The 21,637-nt window shown below is 38.8% G+C and overlaps 2 protein-coding genes across 3 annotated transcripts in view; both read right to left on the bottom strand.

Annotated features, from left to right (window-relative positions):
- nsg2 (neuronal vesicle trafficking associated 2) overlaps positions 1 to 9,053 on the bottom strand; it is a 57,123-nt gene extending 48,070 nt beyond the window's left edge. Inside the window, exons 1-2 of the mRNA XM_074673179.1 lie at positions 8,683 to 9,053; positions 8,142 to 8,317 (exon numbers count right to left, since the gene is read on the bottom strand). Coding sequence (XP_074529280.1) covers positions 8,142 to 8,270 — 129 coding nt within the window. The 5' untranslated portion in view covers positions 8,271 to 8,317; positions 8,683 to 9,053. The remainder of the gene's footprint in view (positions 1 to 8,141; positions 8,318 to 8,682) is intronic.
- A 4,682-nt stretch (positions 9,054 to 13,735) lies between these two features.
- cpeb4b (cytoplasmic polyadenylation element binding protein 4b) overlaps positions 13,736 to 21,637 on the bottom strand; it is a 36,397-nt gene continuing 28,495 nt past the window's right edge. For both annotated transcript variants that reach the window (XM_074671793.1, XM_074671794.1), the window contains 6 exons: positions 21,457 to 21,627; positions 21,190 to 21,279; positions 20,633 to 20,751; positions 20,383 to 20,497; positions 19,171 to 19,352; positions 13,736 to 17,879 (listed from right to left, as the gene is read on the bottom strand). In XM_074671793.1, coding sequence (XP_074527894.1) covers positions 17,652 to 17,879; positions 19,171 to 19,352; positions 20,383 to 20,497; positions 20,633 to 20,751; positions 21,190 to 21,279; positions 21,457 to 21,627 — 905 coding nt within the window. In that variant the 3' untranslated portion in view covers positions 13,736 to 17,651. The remainder of the gene's footprint in view (positions 17,880 to 19,170; positions 19,353 to 20,382; positions 20,498 to 20,632; positions 20,752 to 21,189; positions 21,280 to 21,456; positions 21,628 to 21,637) is intronic.

The following is a 21,637-nucleotide window of genomic DNA, read 5'->3' as shown; positions in this document are numbered from 1 at the left end:
GGAACAAGAAAAGGACGAGTGTGTTTAAGGAGATGTGTTGGACAGGGAATGTCACAGCCTTTGAAGCCAGGTCTTTGTGCCCCAGCTTTGATCTCAGAGAGATGACAAACACAGAGAAATGATCTATCAGTCTAACAATCTCTCTGTTTCTCTACTCTCTTCTGCCCGCTGTTGTTGTTGTTTCTCTTTTTTTCCTTTTTTTTCAAACTAGCAGCAATCCAATCAAGATATTGGTGATCTGGTGGTGGCTGTGATGCGTCCCTGCCCAGATGGAATCAAATCTAATACCTCTCTAATGCCTCTGCAGCCCACAGCAGATATCTATTTGTGTGTGTGTGTATGTGTCTGTGTATGAACTTCACCCCACCCTGGAGATATTCCTTGGTAACCCTGTGGAGGGGGAGGTCACATAGTCATTGGGCAGGATCAGGGGAAAAACAGTCAGGGTTGGATCTATAAAGCTGTGGATCTGGGGCGCAGTGCAGGTCACATGACCCAATAAACCTCCATTTAGCTTTAAGAATAGAGAGCAACAAAAAATTATCCTCAAAGCTAGATAAAAGCTGATTAACAAAGAGTTCTTTCTGTGTCAGGCTGGTGGCAAAAACAACAACTATGAATTGAGAGAGATTAAAGAGATTATAATCCCAAATATGATAGCGGTGTAAAATAACTTGTTTTTCCTCTCCCTGTTCTCTCCTCTAGGTGTTCTTCACTATCCACTGTCCTGCCTGTGAAGAGATTAACAACCAAAAAATAAACAAAAAAAAACTGATGTGAAGACTAAACTCCAAACAAAGGTTTGACTTCCTACAGCCCATCTTTCTTCTCAAATCTGCAAAAATTGAGCTTAAAAAGAAAGACATGAAAAAACAATGTGATGACATTAAAGGCTTCAGCTGCAATAACAAACAGACAAGGAACTATCACCAGAATCAGCAGCTCCCGAGGCGTGTGGCAAGTTCAGCTAATTTAATTTCTCTCTGGTCTGAAATTTTAATGCTCACTGCCGTCATAACAAATACAAACCTTTGAAAGAAAAAAAGTTCAACCAGGCAGAGTAAGCAAACAGCTCAAGAACAAAGTGGATCACTCTGCAGCTAAAGGACCACATATTTCGCTCAGTAGGTGGAGGCCTAAAACAGAGCTAAAACACCCAAACCAGCTTGTTAAAATAGATGTTATTCCTGCAAAGCCTGACCCATTAAAAAGATAGCCAGGTTTTTTGGGTTTTTTTTTTTTTTGGTAACTGAGATGTTTATTGAGCCTTTTTATAAGATCCACAAAAAATGTTGCTGTATCATTTTTGTATCACATTGGACACATTAGGCGTTTTTTTAGCAGAGTTTTCAGTAAATGTGCATTTTTTAAAATCAGAAAACATTTATTTTTAGGGCTGTCACATTAACGTGTTAATTAGACTAATTAATCACACTGCAAATTAATGCGTTATAAAAATTAATGCACTTTAACTCATTGGCCGCCAGCCATTTCCAGAGCATCTTGAACGATCTTTCAAGATGCAAGTCATATTGTTTTCTCTGACAATGTAAATACCAAAACTACCCAAGAAGAGTGGACTCTCTTCTTTCATGTCTCTCTTCCTGTTTTTGATCCAAAAATCAGACAAAATGTACTTTTTAGATCACGTTCATCTCGGGCGCTCCATCCTTTGATCCCCTATACAATATCTGTCGTCTTTTCTTACGATGGCGCCGCTCTTTCTCTCTGAACTACAGCAACACATCCTCAATTAGAGCGTGAGCTGCCTAAAACTTTCCTAACTTCTCAAGCCCTCTGTCATCTCACATCGTCTCTTCATTTCCATGCTGAGCTCTCATCCAAAGAGCACACCGCCCTCACCCACAGTAGATTACGAGCAGGATTTTGATTGACAAGCTCCACCAGACCCTGCCTCCTCCTGCTGAAAAACACAATTTACTTCTATAGACGCACTAAACTGTTGCAATTAAATTGACATCCAAACACTTCAGTGGCAGCAAACATGGACATTTTAATAATGGCCTTGTGAAAAAAAATGTAGATTTGCAAATCTTCTCTTCTTTGTGTATTTATCTGATTAGTCTTCGTCTATAATTTTGTAATGTCCTAAAATTCAAATTCTTTATTTGGGGACCTTAAGCAGATATGAGATTAAAATGAGGTTATTTAGATTAATTAATTACACATCCTGTTTTTAATTACATAATTTATCTTAATGGCCTGACAGCATTAATGTATGTTAAAAAATGAGTAATAGCTTAGATTTCATTTGTACTACAACTTCTTGAAAGTTAGTTGATTGATTTTCTAGAGAAAAAAAAGTGGGTGGATTATTTTAATGAGAGCAACCATTTAAGAAAAAGCCCAAAATACAACTACAGCTGCCCGTGGTATGATAATCCTCAAGTGGGTGAAATATTTTTATTATTATTTTAACAGGTTTTTAAGTATACTATATAGCATATTGATGACATAGAGGTCTTTGAAACTCATGTATCAAAATCTGATACATTCAACGTTATATGGTTATAAGTAATAGCTGATGTCATCTCACTGAAGATTATACATCTAAAGCATTTTATTTGACATAGGATTCTGTCCACCACACATATGTAAGAAAATTTTTGCATTTTTCTGAAAACTCCAGCTCAAAATATTTCAAAAATCAAACAGTGAAATTAAAAGAGGTTGTTTTAAAGATTCTCATGTTAATGTTTACGTGTTACACAGGTTTTGTAAATTGATAAGAATCTGAGAGTTTGTCATAATATTGATTATTTTAGACCGGCAAATAATGACTAAAGTCCTGTAATGGTTGTGTTGCACTCTGAATTTTCAGGGTATTTTCTCACAAGTTGGCAGAGAAAAGAACTAGAAGAAAAGAACTGATCACCCACTTCACATCATCCTTGACCAGAGAAACAGCAGCAATGGACGACTCACCTCTCTGCGCTGCAGGACTGAGAGATACAGAAGATCATTCCTCCCTGCAGCCATCAGAGTTTTTAATTCTTTAATCTTTGGAAGATGAGCCCAAACTACATGAATATCCCTTCGGGGATTAATAAAGTATTTTATCTTTCTATCTTTATCCATCTAGAAAAGAAGTGGAAATGCACCAACTGATTGATTCATATATTGGCTTTTACTTTATCATTTTCAACTGTTTCTCAGAGATTTGTTTGACAGTTTGATTCTCCAACACTTGACATTTTCATTTCATTTCAGAGATTTTTAGAGGTGTGTTAGCATGACACTGATGTGACAGGGATGACAGATAAACATTAGCTACTCGCATCTGTGTCTGTCATTGGCAGATATCTGCAAAGTGATGTTCAGCTGATGTCCTGGTGTATCTCCTCTTGAAAGGATATGAAAGTTAATGTTGTGTTTGAGCTTGTTTCTGCTGCTTCTTAATGGCCAATAAAGCCTGTGACTCTGTTGTTTGGTGGCTTGGATGAAACAAGACATATCGTCTTTTTAACAATTTACAATTTACATCTGACAAACAGGGGCCTCAGTAGCACATCCTCCTCATGCATGTGCTTAGTTTACATATCGAAAAGGAAAAATGTACAGATGGTATTTTAAAGAACAGAGGAGTGTGATCACTCAGATTTAGAGTGTAAACTAAATTTATCCTCTGCTCTAAATCTGAATGATCACACTCCCCTGCCCATGACGAGTGTGCAGAAATTCTATTACATCAACTGAAGTGTGATAGCCATCATTAACATCACCCCTGCTCTGACATCTAATTACAGATTTCATTATTATTTCTTTTAGCCTCTGCTGTGTTCATGCATCGCTTACCAGAGAGACAAATTCTCCCACTCACAGCTGGAGACACATTTAAAGATTTAGCAGCAAATTGACCTTTACAACTCCCACTCTGTCCCATGTAAAAACAAATGGACTCATCCATATTTGCATAATGGTTTCTAAAAGAGACATTTCCTTCTAATACTTTGAGGAATGGACAACTTGAACTGGCTTATGTAGCGCCCGAACCAGGGGTTTTTTGGCCCTAGGAGTAAGAGTGCAGCATACAAAATCTGCGTCAGCTGTCAGCTGGTGTATCCACAAGCAACAAGGAACAGCAATCTTTTCTGCTCACATCTCCAGAGGCATGTAAAAATTCACTGATAGTCAACAAAACAGCCAGCCGAGAAGTCTGACCTCCTTTCTTTAAATGTCATTGACAATAACTCCAAGTGTATCGCGGGGACTCATACTTTACCCAGGTTATTCTCTCCCTGTCTCTACCTGTCCAGGCAATCAGGCTAAATCACCCCTCAGCAATCACACAGTATACTGCCTTGGTGATGTATGTATGTGTGTGTGTGTGTGTGTGTGTGTGTGTGTGTGTGTGTGTGTGTGTGTGTGTGTGTGTGTGTGTGTGTGTGTGTGTGTGTGTGTATGTGTGTGTGTGTGTGTGTGTGTGTGTGTGTGTGTGTGTGTGTGTGTGTGTGTGTGTGTGTGTGTGTGCGCATGTGTGTGTATGTGTGCATGTGTGTGTATGTGTGTGGTATAACCTCACACCATGGCAGCTTTGAGTGCAGTAAATGTAACCATGTTCTCCAGTCTAGCGGGAGTGATCTAATCAGTGTAAGATGACTGACAGCTCTATGAATGTTATGTTATGAACTGATGGCTGCTGACAGAACTGACCTGTCAATCACACACACACACACAGACTCACAACTCATTGTACACACACACACACACTCTCAAAGCACACGCAAGCTCCCTGGAGAATAAAAGTGTAAGCCTTCACGTGTGTGTGTGTGTGTGTGTGTGTGTGTGTGTGTGTGTGTGTGTGTGTGTGTGTGTGTGTGTGTGTGTGTGTGTGTATGTGCTGTGAATAACAAGCCTCCCCACTTAACAGGTACATGAATTTGAAAGACACTGTGCCTCCCTCAGCAGAATACACAGCGAGGCATCAGACTGTACAGTATTTTTCTTGTGTGTGTGTGTATCTCCTCAAACAGAAAATGCTGCTTTTTGAGAAGCTATTTCTGGTATTTTCTATAATCCCTTCACAATAAAACCACTTGAGGAGATGGATCTGGAAATAGGATATCCATCTTATGAACCATGTGACATGTCTTCTTCATAAATAGCATAAATAGTGAGTTCTACAAGGCTGGGGAACATGCCACATGGGTCCATAATTCTTTGAACCTGACACAATCAAGGTAGAGATAGTCTGATATGGATTTTTTAGGGGCCGATACTGATACTGATCGTTAGTAGGCAAGGAGGCCGATAACCAATATTTGGTGAAAATATTGAAGTAGAAAATTTTGGACAATACAAACTCCAACACTTAAATGCATTCAAATGCCTTCAAGCATATGTTGATTAAACTGCTCCCAGGCGAAGCAGCATGTTTTATAAAGTTAAATGAAAACTTGAAAAATAAATAGCTTAAGTTAAGTACAGTACATAAAGTTTTCAAAAATTTCTATGTAACTTCAATAAAACTGGACAGAATAGAGCTTGTGCTGCCTTTTACTGGCATTTAATGCAGTTGAATTAATTTTCTGTTTGGTTTAACATGACTGGTTTTAAATGACCATCCAGGGCTTCCATAGTGTAGACAGGGAGAAATTCTGTGCAGAGAAGCATCCGAGCCAAAACTGCACAGTTTTGTATGGGTCTCATATCGGCTGTTGAATTTTTAAAAAAGGCCTTTGCTGATATACCCCAAAATGCCAAATATCAGCCCCAAGAATCGGCCCGGCCAATAATTGGTCTATCCCTACTTAAAGGCCTCACAAATCATGACTTTTACATGCTTCATGTTTTTAAGAGAAAGTCTGTTGTCATGTGTGTGTTCACTTGATAATATTGGCGGAAGGTTGGGGAAAGATTTGACAATCTTGTTCTCATTCACAATCTTTTGATTGATCATTAGCTCTTAAAATCTGAAGACATTGGTGATTGAAAAAGCCCAACATGAATTTCAAAGACCATTTTGCCCAAGTCAAATCTGCATTTTCAGTACGGAGAGTCCAAATCCTCCTGCACAAGTGATGCCCACTTATAGAATATGTTTGTTTAACCAAACAACCTAGAAATAACAGGTTTCAGTTTTTAGAGATGCACAGGTGTTGGACTGTTTCTTGGCTGGAGTTAGTGCCTTCTGAAATCCTGCTGAGATATACTGTGTTAATGAGAGAGCTGTCAAAGCAATGGATTAAGTGACTGTTTAAGAAACTCCATAATTCATCCTTCACCCTTTAACCGGCAGCATGTTGCTTCCTAATATTACTAAACTGACATGAAAGCAGAGTCCACCTTCTCTGAGAGAGACACTGGATTAGCTATACTCGCAGTACCACAGCCCAGTCTTTAACATGTACTGAGCTAAGAAGAGCTGCAAACCTAATCCTGTATCAGAACAGTTTCCAATCACTTTCCTAGCAATCCAGTGATTACTTCAAGGACTAATCACTTGAACTTCCGGAAAAGCTTTGTTTATGACCTCTTATTGTACAAGTGTTTCCACATTACTGAGAAAAGACGCTCCAATCAAGGAAGATTTGGTCTCTGTTTCAACCCCTTCCACTTTCCTGTCTCATGTGTGAGGTTGCTGCATATTACAAAAGAGGTTTTATCTTGCAGCTATTGAAAGTGCTTCCACATTACGTATTAACAGAGGTAAAAAATATTCTAAACAGTACAGTCTAGACTCTAGTTAACCTGTGTTAAGTATTCAAATATTGCTCCATTGATTTTCATCCAAGAAAAATCAACTGTTTTATCGTGACATGTTTTTTTCCCTGCTTTATAAATTATCATTAGGTTGTAGATAATTAGAAGACATTATGTTATAAAAGCTTGTCTCTGGTTTTGGGAAAGTATGACAGTCACAGTTAGAGATGTGAGAGCTGCATGAGAGGAGCTACCGGACCCCAAATACCTCTATAATGAGGGAAGAAGTGGAGCAATATCCTGTTTTGCAAAGCAGGGAGCTTGTGTGTGCATTTTTAAGGTACCAATCACCAACTTAAACTAAAAGTGTTATTAAGAGTTGTGACAGCTGCTTCAAAGCTGACTGAGTACAGAAATGTCAACATTAATATTCATGCACAACATTCTCCAGGGTGAAAAAGACGCCTCAGGTTTGGATCAGGGTCCTGCTCACCCTGTCTGGATGCTAATTTGCATAACCACAGGTCCACTGTACACGATCCCTGACACTGCCTAAGGACATGAAGTATTTTTACAGTTTAAAGAAGTTAACCAAAGCCTGATAGCTTGTGTGGAAAGGTTTTGCTGTAAAGTTGTTTCTCCCAAAGGAAACCCCAGTTATTAAAAATTAATATTAAGTAGCTATAAAGCTGTGGGGTTGTTTAAAACTGAATGGACTGTCCTATTAGACCAGAGTCATAAGCCTGATTAGACAGAATGTGTTACGTAATCCTTTTGTTATGAAAACAGTGAAAGCTGACCTGATGGTGCAGCTTCTTTTAATGCAAATTAAATTATTTCATCTACAGTAAGCAATTCATCAGAAGTTCAGGGTAAAGATATAGATATTTATCAAGCTGCTGAATGAAATCAAGACCCTGTAATGGTTAAAGTGAACACCATCACATAATAGACTCATAATTGTCTGGCTTTCAAATGGAGCATCTGTGATCTTACCTATTGTCTAACAGCATTCATTTTCATAATGTGCTATCAGTGCAGCTCTTAGAACAAACCTACATGGAGACACCAATCATTGCTCTGCCGCCATGGTAACTGGATTAACAAGCAGCGGTGCAGTTACTATGGGATGTCGAGATGATAAATGACAGTCTGTCTGGCACCAAATCTGTCTCCTAATCTCAGCTGGAAAACAAAGGACACGGCCGTGTGACAGCTGAGATGAATGAATGCGTAAATGAACGAAAGTGTGTGTGTGGGCGTGTGTGATTTTGTGTGTGCGGGTAAGGTGGAAAGGATGGGGGGGTGAGCAGAAGAGGGTTTGAGGACAAGATAGGTCAACACCACTGAGTAAATACAAACACATGGAGATTAAGAAAAACAGACAGATGCACAAACAAGCTGGCAAACTCGTTCTCTCTCACACACACACACACACACACACACACATACACACACAAAGAGGCTGTGATGCTCACCTTGTCAGGTGCTTGGCTCTGCAGGCTGCCAACATCCAGAGGAGTTATGAGGGGCACATTTTGAAAGCCATCCTCCACACTCACAGGTTTGGCCCCTTTGTCCTGAAGATTACTCCCCAGTTTCACCATCTTTCACCGGCCTTTAATATATTCCCTTATTTCCCTGAAGACTGCTCCTGGATGGAGGAGGTGTTGGAGAAGAGATGGTTTTACCCCACAGCCTTTTAAGTCAATTAACACTAGCAGAAAATGCTCTATTTTGGGGACAATGCCCTACTCAAACAGGATATTAGTTGTTTATCATATTTTGATTTTACCATGGCTTAAAAGTGCACAGTAAATGTGAATTTATGTCAGAAAAGTACTGTTTGATAAGGAGAGAGTGAGCATAAATAGGGAGAAAAAGCACATTTTCTGCTGTAAACGTTCCGCGGACTATTTTTTCACCCACAACCCAAACGGCAAAACGAAAACTAGTTTCCAACATCTTCATTTCCATGCGAAAATCACATATATGTGCGCAAAAAAAGCAGTAACTTACAGCCGGTCGTCCTTGTCCGTCTGCTCCCTATGTGCTGCGGCAGTGTTTGTGTCTGGACAGAGGCGGAGGAAACGCACTGACGAGGAGCAGGTGAGGCTGGAGGCTGCGCTGCGGTGTCGCTGCTGCTGATGCTGCGGGAAAGCAACGCTGCACCGCCGGAGACAAACTGGGAGTCTGGCGGCAGGTTTCTTTCTACCAGCAGGCAGCCCAACCCCCTAATCCAAACACAGCCTCTTCTTCTTCTTCTTTTTCTTCTTCTTCGTCTTCTTCTTCTTCTGCCGGTGCTGCTCCACTGGAGCTGCCGCTAGGGGGGATTTTAGTGTCCTTTCGGGAGTCTCGTTTGTTTTGCCAAACCGAAGCCGAATTAATGATGCCTTTGAGGGATCCACGTAAACTGCTGCACCCTGGGTCAGACGGGTGGAAAGATGCAGTTAATTTAACACTCGGTGTTTTCTCAAAGCAGGTCCTATTAAAAAGCATTATGTATCCCTGCAAATTTGCCATTTCAAAAAATTAATAAATACGACAGGTTAAGTACCACCAAAATGGAAAATAATTTTACATGATTATTAATGTAATATTAATGCTCCGAAATCAAATCAGTTGCATTCAAATTTATCGGGTACTCCATCTTTTATAGAACCTAAAACTCACAATTTACAAGATGAATGTGAAGGAAAAGAAAGAAAAAAAAAACCTGGAACAACAGATTAGAAACTTTAACGTTTCCCATATTACTAAAAGCAACATGAAACTAAGCACATCAAATTGGTTATTTTGTTCCTGTGGCGCCATCTGGTGGTTCAACGAGTGTTACACAGTCTGAGTTTAAAACAGCTGATATATTTTGCTAAATTTGATCTACCAGTGTCTTAAAGAGACAAGACAAAAGTTGTGATCAATGTAGTCTACATCTTATATCCTGAGATTCTGGAGAGCCAAGTCTATCAGGCCCTGTGAAACTCAAAACTCTCTAAACACTCAAGAAATCAACTTTATCAAGATTGCAACCGAGTGGTGTTGGGGAAGACTGGAAACAATCTATCTACCCAACCAAGCAGCAAACTCCTGTGTAAAAATATGAGACAATGTGGAAGTGCTACAATCTGCTGTTTCTAGAGTGTCTGCCTAAGGCTGGCTCCAGAAGTACCATTAGTCACATGCACACCAAGCCCAAAAATGCTGTTTTCATGGCAGAAATTAAACTAGGCCTATTTACAGCCTGGTTAAAAAGAAAACAAACAAAAGAAAAAAAAAAAAAAACCTCTGAATCGCTAATTTTACTATCGGTAGGGTAGCCTATTGCTTGTCATTGAACCGTTTGTCTCAGTGGTACCCAGGTAAGGTTATGTTACTAGAAGAACATTTTATTTTTTTGAGGTGGTATTCTGTGTGAAAGGATTGCGAACCATTCAATGTCACTTGCTCTTCATCACTCATACAAGTTGATAAAAACATGTGCAAACTACACTAAGGGATAGGGAACCTCACAATCAAGAGAGACATTTTTGTCAGAAGACACAAAACATGTTTTTGCCATAAAGACCAGCCTATTAAGATCAGTCTATTAAAATAACACTGATTTGCGTTCTCTATTGTAGATTTGAAGAATGTAAGATTGTATTTGGACTCAGCATCGATAGAAGAACATGAATTGGTAAAAAGTTACTGTTATTACTTTCATTATTATTATTATTATTATTATTATTATTATTATTATTATTATTATTATTATTTCATTTTATTTTTTTCTATTATTTGATTATTTTAAATATTAAATATTGACAATATAATTTATGTATGTGTGTGTATGTATAGGTATTGCTTTACCTATCTACTGAAGTTGATTTTTATATCGAATTGGTTTTAGTTATTCTTAAGTATGCAGTAAAATAACTACACCCCTGACATTTATAACGAATCAAACCATTTGAAAATCGGTTCAAAACTTTGGCAGAGATTCACTGCAGAAGACCACTGCAGAATAACTGCTGCATGTGGCTTGGAATGAACATTATCCCAAACAGTTTAGCCCGTGTGTTATGGTGTGATACAGTTGGTGCTAAAGGCCAATTAGCCTTTAGCTCCTGCTGTATCACTCTCCTGTTTATCTTTCTTCTGCTCTTCTGTCCTTTTCTTCTGTACGACAGTTAGGCTCCTGTGTCCACCATCACTACAAAACTAATCCCAGAAATCATTTTCAGTAGATAAAAACACAGGTCTCTGTGTTTAATCTCTTCTTACTTCTAAACCTTGTCAGCCAGCGTGGTGTTGTCATAGATACCAAGATGTGCCACAAACAATCCAGTCCTGGTTGACCCGAACTAGAAGCCGAGTCGTAGCAATTCAAAATAACCTGCAACCAGCAATATTGGTGCTGATAATCTCATTCTAAAGTGTGGATTATGATCAGGCACATATCTAGAAGGGAGACTTTTTCAAGATCACTTTCAAAGTCCTCACAGCTTCTTTAAGTTCACAGGAGTGTTGACTGAGAATGAGAGTTTTGGCGACAGACGCGTATGGAATTATAGCATTATATAGAAATAGAAGGGATAACTCTTGAACAAAAAGAGGAAATAATAATAATAATAACAGTTCTTTCTGAAATCTCAGAATTCTAAATCAAATTAAAATTGAAAAATTCTGGAGGAACATTAGGATTTATTATAGAGTAAAATAGTTTATTTAAAGGCCGGCTTTAAATCTGGCTTATAAGGAACAGCTTGTGCTTGTATACAACCAGACCATTGCTTAAAAACTACATAAAAGAAAAGTTAACAATACTAAAACACATTCTTTTATGAGCCCTAACCCTTTTCCACAGCCTTACTAGAAGTTGGTGTGAAAAAAAAAATCCCCTAGTCATTGTACAGTTTTAATATATGGTCGGTTTAAGGAAATGACTCTATTCAAAATCAAACTACTTTTACCGTGTGTGCCGCCCTGGAAAAACAGCCCAGTGAGTTTTTCTTACTTAAGTGATTCCATAAATGTTTTTCTCTCCATAATTCAACCAACTCTTTTTATGAGAATTTTACTTTTGCAGTTTTGCATGTTTTAATTCTTTTAAGAACAAGATGTGAAAATCCTTTTTATCCAATGTCACTGTCACTGAAATTGAAGGGATATGTTTTCATGCCTAAGCCATTGTATATTAAATAAGAATCAGAATCAGAAAACTTTATTGATCCCCGAGGGGGAAATCCCATTTCAGTTACATCCCTTCCAAGACATATAGGAAAACAAATATGGGGAAAAGCAGAAATGAGATGAAACCTAGGAGCTTGCCAGCTACCCAGCGCCCCTTTGCAATTGATAAGGAATGACAACATTGGGAGAGGAGAAGGGAAAAAAAAAGGTCAATTTCAGGCTATGTCCCAGAGGCTCCAGAATTAAAAACACAGCATTGAACAGCTCTGTGCTGCATCAAATGTGCCCTTCCCAGCAGACTGATCAACAACTCAACGTGTATTATTTTTACACTACACAGTGCAAAGTGTCACCAGCTGGTGGTGCAACTGAGTCATAACATGAATTAATTTTTTCCTGGAATCTTTGAAAACAACTCATGACCCAGTCAGCCTTTCACGGTGAATGTCCAGTTTTTATGGATTCATAAAATGTATGACGTGAGAAATTGGGATTTGGACATAGGCCCAAACTAAACCGAGGGCTTGTCATGAGTTGTTTTGTATTTTTCCACTGGACTTCAAAAGAAAAGTGGGAGTTTTAATTCAAATTCAAAGAATATGAATAAGACTTTAAAACTTCTTATCCATCTATCTATCTTTCTATCTATCTATCTATCTATCTATCTATCTATCTATCTATCTATCTATCTATCTATCTATCTATCTATCTATCTATCTATCTATCTATCTATCTATCTATCCGTTTGTCTGTCTGTCTGTCTATCTATCTATTAAGATAGATTACATTTTACATTTCATTGACATTTTTTTTTTTTTTTAATGGAGGAGGCAGGGTCATGACAAGACTTCAGCCGGTCTCCAGGGGGAGCTGTAGAGGTTTTGGCTTCACTTGAGGTCTATGATTCATACATTATTTTTCTAATCTACAGACAACAAACTCCGATCCACCACATCAACGGGTACTTAGCAACAAGTTTTTATCGTAAAGTAATAAATGTAGATTAATAACATCAGAGTTAAGAGAAGTTCCCTTTAAGCCTCATTTTCACTTTGTATTTCTGGCTTCCAAACTGAGGGATCTTGTGGGAAATTTAAGACTTCATTATTTACAGCCAAAACAAGATGTAATCAAAACAGAGAGGATAGTGCTTTGTTTTTGCCTCTAGCTGTTGGTAGCTCTCAGGTTGTGGGAGAAGTTTGCCTTCAGGCCTTTAATCCTGGCTGAGAGGAACAACAGGAGCGACTTTGAAAACTCGACTCAGTAAAGAAAAAGTCAGAGGGAAAACAAGTGTGACAGGAGAGATGGAGACCTGGGAGAGTTCTTTAGCTGTAAAGTTTAGTTCTGGTGACCTTCACTGGGTAACATCTGCGTGGCACAGTGGTTACATCTGAGAAGATGCAACATACAAAAAAGCAGACGGCACATATTTTCATCACAGTTAAGATTTATTTCATTCAACATTTCACATTACAAATATTTAAAAATTATGCATACTGTTATAAATAGTTGGCTGCAAACAATTAAATAACATTAGATTTTTCTTTTTCGTTTCACTAGCACTTCTACAGACCAACTCCTAGAAATATGGACATATCCGTATTACATAACTTAATTAGAAAGGAAAATACAAAAATAGGAACTTATAAAGTGAAATGACAATAAAAATTAAGGTGATATCTTAAGTAAAAAATGCTATTAATAAATACAACAACCTTCCCATACACAGTTAAAAACTATTGAAATCTTGCCATTAAGTAACATCATTAACAGACAAATATTTAAATATTTATTTTCCTTCAGAAAATGTGAACCATATATTGTGGAGCACAATATAGCAATTAGTAAAAACTAGACACTTTAACATATTAAAAGCTTCACCTCAAAAATATAACAAAAATCTGATCAAAATTATAAAAATCAATTATACATTCCAATTAAAAATATACCAATAAACAGCTAAATACATTGTTGACCTAATAATTACAATGCAATCAATCACAGTAGCTTAAAATAAACAAAATAAGCAAATGAGCACAAAACCTTTAATGTTTTAAAAATAACTTCAATTATTTATATTAGTACAAATAGTTTGATTTCTTTTCTTTTTTACAAACACCAGCATGAAAAGGATTACAATAACAGTAGAAAATGACTGTGAAAAACATATTAACATCTTCTTTAATTAAATGTCTGCAATTAAAAATGGCATTAAAGAATTACATTGCAAAGAGTCTTTATCTGGAAAAAGGTTCAAAAGAAGTATTGCACATAACAACTTGAAGTTAACTTGCAACATTTACCACATTCAAGTCTTTAAGCTCCCCTTCCTCCAGATAGGTCTATATAAGATCACCTCGACAGACAGCGGGGATGAGTTCTCAAGTCTTTTTCAAAACAGTGTTTAAAAGGATGCTCAAAGTCCTGCACTGCCAAATCGATTTAAAGTTTGTGTCTTGTTTCTCGTCTTAACTCTCTGTCATGTGCATCCTGCAGAGGTCTGCGAATGGGGAAGCAAGGAGATCAACACGTGGGGGAGGGGAGAAGAGGTGGGGGGTGCGGTGAGGTGAGACTAGGTTTAGGGGGGGTTGTCCTTAACAAGTTAATAGTTGAGAAACATTTGGTGCACACCACAACAATTAATTTTAATAGCTAATTCATGTACTTGTCATTTTCTCTTTTTATGTCATGCATGCTAAGGATTACAATAGGTGCTAGTTGGCAAGTTCAAGAATATATATATACTTTTTTTTTCAAATATTAAAATATCTAAACATCAAACATCCATTCTTGTGATACGAGATTCAGCGTTAAGCATGAACCGAATTTTGCATTCTCCTTATAATAAGTTATACTCCATCTATGGAGAGGAAACCGAGACAGAAGTTACCATTTTCCAACTAGAATAGCCATGTTTAGAGACATTAACATCAATTTCAAATTACAACTTTTTTTTTTTTTTTTATTCTCGCCATGCTGTTAATTGACCAGATTGACTGGAAACATCAAGTGTACGAGAAGCCAAGACCAAGAGAGCGATACACTTTGGTCTCTCCTCTGCAGTTCTAAAGTCGCGTCAACACAAGTGCACACTTAGTTGTAAAGTTTCCTCAGCACTGAAATGTATAAAAAGCATAATTGAAAATAATATATATTGAAATCACTCAACTTTTTTTTCTTAAAATGAACATTTCCATATATGCAGATCTCTCAGTAACAAAAGTACAAAAGCTACCTTTCACAATGTGAAAAATTGAGGTATTGCAAAAAGGAGTTTCCCCATTTGTGAAAAATGTGCCTAAAATGACTGTTGGAAAAAGAAAAAATATTTAGAAAAGTAGTGCATAATAAATGTTTATATGTGCATGACAAAATAATTTAGCTAGAAAACACTGTACCAAAAATCAGCAGGCCATGTATAAAATAATCTTTTTTTCATCTCATTTAACAGCAAATTCTTCACAAAGTGTTTTAACTTCTAAAATGCTCACCCAACGCACCCACAAAACTTATGTCCAGGGTGCAAAAACTGGTGCAGCGACACCCGCCGATATGAGGATACGTTTTCTCACTAGTGTGTATAATCAAGTTTCTGTACTAACTCCCTGACAGATTTAAATGCTCGGCTAGTAAGTTACCACTGAGTGACTGAAAATGTCAAACAAATGTAAGGATTAGTTCTAATTTTGCTGTGAATGTGCACTTTGTTTAAGTTTTTTTTTCAAACACATGGACCTATCTGAGATAAAAAGAACTAGTGGCTACCAGCGTGCACCTCCGTTTTGAGTTATGGAGAGTGTGAGGCCTTGAGTGTGTGAGTGTGTGTGCCTACAAGCCCTATTCTCTTTCCACTGGTGTTTCAATGGGTTTTGACTGCATTGTCAAATATATAAGTATATATAAATATATCATGTCCAAGGCCAATCTTTGGTTTGCTGGGCTTGACAGTTATGCAAAACTGTGTAGAAGTGACAGGTTTTAAAAAATATATGTATAAAAAAATGTCCTTGAAGAAATGAGAAAGGAACATATGAGTAAAAACCTAAATAAGAAATGAGCTACAGTATGACCCACTACCGCACAGCCATCTTTGGTTCCCAAACACCACTGGGTACAACCGACTGTTACAAAGAGCAAACTGCATGTGGGTAGCGAGTGTGTAGTAGTAGAGCACACTGCAGAGACTATCTTCATTTATGCTTCAAAAACACTGGATGCTGAGTTGGGTAAGCTTGGCAGGAGACAACGAAAGAAGGGGTTTGCCGAAAGGGCAGATCCCTCCATGACTCAAATGTGTGCTGACAATTCTAAAAAAGCAGACAAACTTTAATTGTTTCGTTCGTTGAATGTGACCGGCTCTCGGATGCGAAGTAGAACTCTTTTTCATTCAAGATTTGGGAGAATTGCACAAATGCACTAGAAAAAAAAACAAACTATAAAAGACAGGCATTTCCCGTAAAAAACTGCAATAAAAAGGCGGCTACTTGACCAGCGTGCTCTCAAGGAGTTACCTTCACCTCAGTCACGAAAGATCTAGATCCAGGCCCCACTGTGTGCAGGTTTCAATCCATGAAAAAAAAGGCCTTGCCTTCTGTTAGCTGCTAGCTTAGCATCAGTAGGCTGCAGGCAGACATGAGGAGGGGGAGTGGGGCTGGATTTATCTTTGTAGCCTCTTTCTTTCACATAGCCTCTCTACACCATACATTCCCCTAGTGCGCTGCATACTGAACGATGCTCGTTTCTGTCCCCGACACAACCCTGGGTTTGATTACAAAAATAAGGAGGTGATGAAGCAAGTGAGTACAAAACTGTGCCAGTCACATCACACTTGGCTTGTTGCATCACTTCCCTTTGATTAGAGTTCTAAGGAAAGGAGAACACTAGCGGGTGGTAATGTTTTTTCTTTCTTTCTTCTTTTCTTTCTTTCTTTCTTTCTTTTTAAACTGTATTCGGCACATTAGCAGCTGAGTCTGAGGTATTAGTTTTTGCATGTCAAAATGGAGATCAAAACCCAAATATGTGTTGCTGAAAATTTCGTCGTGGTTTTTCAAGTAACATCAAAATATTTGTATGATCTGGGAAATCATAAAGAGAGAGGTTCAAACATTTTGATTAGGGAGGAAAAAGAATTTCTTTCTACAGTGGGCCCTCTCTGTTCCTCAACGTAAATTGAGATTCAGCTTTGGTTAACTACTAAGGGTCTCACATACTGGATCTGCACTAAATTGGAAATAAGTGCACTCTTCTTTAGCAACACCTTTTTCGATTCACATTTGCTCTGGAGCCTCTTGTTTCAGTTAAAAGAGATCTCAGAGCCAAAAGCCAATGAGACGCTGTTTCATTAACTTTTGCTCTGAAGACTGGATCAAAATTAAAAGAAACAGCTCTGCTACAAAAGAAGTCAATCAAAATGTCAAATGAAGTGTGTTTTCTGGGGGCTTCTTGTATCAAAAACCAAAATAAAATACATAGCTTAGAAAAATAGGCCAATTGAATAGCAGAGTACCATATCACACCTCAAACTTTCCTATATATGTTTTTTTGAGAACTAATAAAAATATTTCAAAAATCAAACACATAAATAAAATTATGTTACACATCTTTTTCCTTGCTGGACATATTTGGATATAATTCCAGTTTTCTTTTCTATCTTCAAAATATAGATATATATTAACTTAAAAATGAGAAAAGGTTCAGTGAAAGTAGAGCAAAAAGGAACCAGCAACAGAAAAGTGCATTTATTTGTACAATGATTTGCGACTCCTGCACTACCTGCCCTCCTGCTCCCCTGTTGCCTCTCCCTCTCTGACGGCCACTCAGTTCCAGCGGAAAGAGATGTGACGGGGTCTGTCACCTCCCTCCTTCACCAGGGGTTTGTGAAACTCTCGTCCAGCCCGGGAGTGGATGGCGGCCCAGCAGTACTCGCAGTAGTACTGCAGACAGGTGACGTTGGCGCAGAAGAAGGGCGCAAACTTCCCGCCGCATCGAGTTCCCTGGCACTCATCGCACAGCTGGTCATCCAGCACATATGGCTTCACTTCCACCTGGAATCAGAGGCAGGAACAAGTTGAGTCTCAAAAATCAAGTTCCTTTACAGTTTTTTTTTTATACATACTCCCTGAATCTAATGAAGTTATGTCTAAATAGTAGTCTCTGCTTTCGTGGCAGAGTCCTCCCAGGATTAAAATGCATGCCTGTAATCTGGCTAAGACTTCCTGTTTCCTATTTTCTATGTAGTCTCAATGTTTACTCTTCCATCTCCAAACACTGGTCTCACATTTAAAGAATTCAAAGACAAAAACACGCTTATACTGTGAAGCCGCTGTGAGTAATTCTTAGAGAAGTTCCTTAGAGAATTCCCTTAAGCATTTCAGCAGAAAAAAAGATTGGATTTTACACTGTGCAGGGTTTAAGGGAACAAGATGGCACAGTCATTGTGGGCTGTTAAAGAAAAGCATGTGACTTCAAATGTTGACATTTGTGGATTTTAAACTCCCTTCTCAGATTGTACTCGACACCATTCACATGCTCTTCCAAGTGCTCCGTAATAAAGGACTCTGCTATTAGCAAGTGAATGTCACTAAGGCACTCAGTCTACAAAATTTGCACACCAATTATGCAAATGAGAGAGCGGCGTAGTATTATTCCGGCTTTTTATTTTATGATGGTTTCTCTTCACTTCACAGTTCTGTTCACTTTCTGCTCCTTTACTTTCTCACCCGCCTCTACTGAGCAAATATGAATACTGTTTGAGATGATTACAGACAACTGAGCGCTGTGTTACTGTAATTCCTTGGCTGATGACAGCAGTGGGTAAGTCACTGATAGCTTTGGCTCCAAAGTGTAAACACATGACACAAATGTGACATAGTTTGACGTCTCTAAGGTTACTCTTCACACAGAGTTTCACTCTGGACATCTGGTTTGAAGATCATCTGAATGTTGCTTCTATTTTGATACCAGTGTTTTCTCTTTGGTCGACATTCTGGCTAACTTCCATTTAAAAGTGTGAGAAAAAGTTGTTTCTCGAAGCTTGGACTCAGTTGCTATATTAGCTGCTTGTGTACATGAATGAACAATGATTTTAATCCTGCTTCCCTCCTGCACTTCTTCTACATCTTAACACCAACAATTTGTATACAGAGTTGAATTTGGCACTCCTTCATTTAATCTAGAAACACCTCTGTCATTTGGCACAACTCAGAAATGGGGCAAAGGGAAGGAGAGAGTGAGGAAAGCCGAACAGGAAGTGAGGCGGGGAGAGACAAATGAAGAAAGAAGGGGGACCCAGAAGGGAGGTCAAAACACACTGAGCTCTTTTTTCTCCCCACTCACCCGTTTATCGATTTCTCCATGCTGCAGCTGTACAAAGCGAGCACTGATAGCAGCAATGTAGCTCTGCTGATTAGAGAAGGCGACCCGCCCGGCTCCCTTGGGGTACTTCAGCTCAGGGTCTGTGTCTATGCCAGCGTAGCAAACCCCTCCATAGAGGCGGTCCATGATCATAGCCAGCTCCACTGCAGAGAGCGATAGATGAAGGAAATATTCATGAATAGAGTGCAGAACATTCTGGTTGTTTCCAGTGATTATGCGAGAACACACACAAGCTTGATTCATGAACTTCTGCCCATGTAGTCAGTGAACACAAATGCAGAGATGATGAGGGTTGTTGTTCTGAGAGCTTACAGTCGTAAACACAGACGGACAAAAGTTCAGCATAGCTTCATGGTGTAAATATGAGGGGTCAATGGTGATAAATACCAACAAGTTTACTTAGAGAATTAATTCCACTTTTCTTCACAACAGTCAACAAAAATGCAAATTAGGGTTAGATGACCCCAGAAATTTACGATGCAGGCTTACTCTGAACATAAAAAATTCAAACTGTGGTTAATTAATACAAGACGTCTCATCTTATATTCAAATATTAAAGCAGGTGATAAAACATTTAATGCACCACAGAGCCCTGTGACCTTGGTCATTACACTAACTACAGCTCTAAATACAGGCACCAGGGGTGCAGTAAACATGTGCACACAGTACACATAACATGAAGATGAGGATCAACAGGCGTTTAATATTCCACACAACACAGAGAGTTGTTTTCTCTACAGCCAGTGTAGGTCAAAGCAGATTTTGCCAGCACAGAAATGAGACCTCAAGAAGGACTGTTAAGTGCTCTAAATACTGGATTTAAAGAAAAATTATGAGCAGGAAAAAAGTGGATGAAAAGAAGAAAGAACCATGCTCACTTTACACTGAAAGGCTTTTGATAAGTGACGGAAAATATAGAAAAAGGGAAGATTATAGGCCTAATTCTGTAGTCAGATGATGTAGCTAAAATGATGAATATAAAGAGTCATTTGTTTTAATGTTTCTTTATTTATTAGTTTGTTTTACTAGGGGCAGTAAACAGCCATTTAGCTGCACCAGAGTTAGCTTTTAGCTAATTTAAACCTGTAGTCTCTGGGCAGGAGACAGAGACCCAGCCTCTGTTAAAAACAAACAGAACATTTTACGTAGCGCTAACATGAGAGTGAAAGCTACCTGCACGAAGCGGACGAGGAACTCCTCCCACAAAGATGGTTTTCCTCGGGTCCAGAGGCTGAGAACCATCCATCACAAAATCACTGTCGTTCAGGTTCCACGGGCGAATCTGGACCTATCACACACACACAACCAGCAGGTTTCAGCTTGACACATGCATCGCACCCTGCCTGGTTAAAAACATGTTGCCTGTGAGAGCATGTGTGCTCATTGTGGGGGCATTTCTGTGCACACGTGTGCTCCCACTGACCGGCTTATCTTTGATGGTGGGGCTGGACACGCAGAGGTACAGCTTGCCGTCCTCCTCGATGCAGGCATCGATCAAAGCCTGCACTGAGCTCTCATCCTGGAACAGCAGGAAGGCGTAGCCTACACAAAATACAGCAGGGTTACTCATGCTGCCGGGGACACAAAGTATTGACACAAGAGTCGTGTTGGAATGGAGCGTGATGATTACTGAGACTGTATGTTTGATCACGACATTCTGCATTCGTAGCAGGAGGGCATAAGCTTTTACAAATAGATGGAGAAATAGACAAACAGGCCAGGCATGGTTACAAAATGCTCTCTAGAAGAGCCTAAAGACTAAAGCAGACTGCACAGATGCTCACAAAATAAAAGTACACCAATACAAAGCTGTGCCAGGAAAAAACATGCCATTTTTTGTGCCAGTACGGCAGAGACATCAAAACAAAACGTATCTTTAGTTTTATAAATTATTTCAAGAATTCACAAAAAGCCTTCCTTACAGAAAAGTTAACAAATTATGGCTTATAATAAAGATGCTGTGATGATTATTTGACTTACCTTTAGGGGGAAAATAGGATTTGCTCTCTGCTTTGTGAGGCCAGTCCACAAACAGGTGTCCAAAACGCCTGAAACTGGCTGTAATCTCATCTGAAATTAAGTCGACAGGTTGCAAATTCATTAGCACGTATTGTTGCAGGTGTTATTCTCTGGTGCTGTCTTATAACACAACTTATCCCTTGACTCCCCTTCTGTTAAGTTTCAGTATATTACGGAAATGCCACCCAATGTAACTGAGCACATTCTCATCTCAATTAACCTCTTTACCTTCATCGATGTCAGGAGGTAAACCTCCTACAAACACCTTGCGAGAGTAGCGTTCAACACGCTCTCCGTTCTGGTGTGGAAAGCAGTGAGGAGAGCCGAGGCCTGCGAGGCCCTGATCGCCACGCTCGTCATCAGGGAAACCATCCTCCATAGGGAAGAGAGAGGAGTGACCTGTGACACA

Source organism: Halichoeres trimaculatus, unplaced genomic scaffold (genome assembly GCF_033239565.1).
Source record: "Halichoeres trimaculatus isolate MK-OKI-2021-1 unplaced genomic scaffold, fHalTri1.1 fHalTri1_scaffold_6, whole genome shotgun sequence".
NCBI classification, from domain to species: Eukaryota; Metazoa; Chordata; class Actinopteri; order Labriformes; family Labridae; genus Halichoeres; species Halichoeres trimaculatus.
The sequence above is the reverse complement of the archived record's forward strand: the minus strand, read 5'-3'. Positions and strand labels throughout refer to the sequence as shown.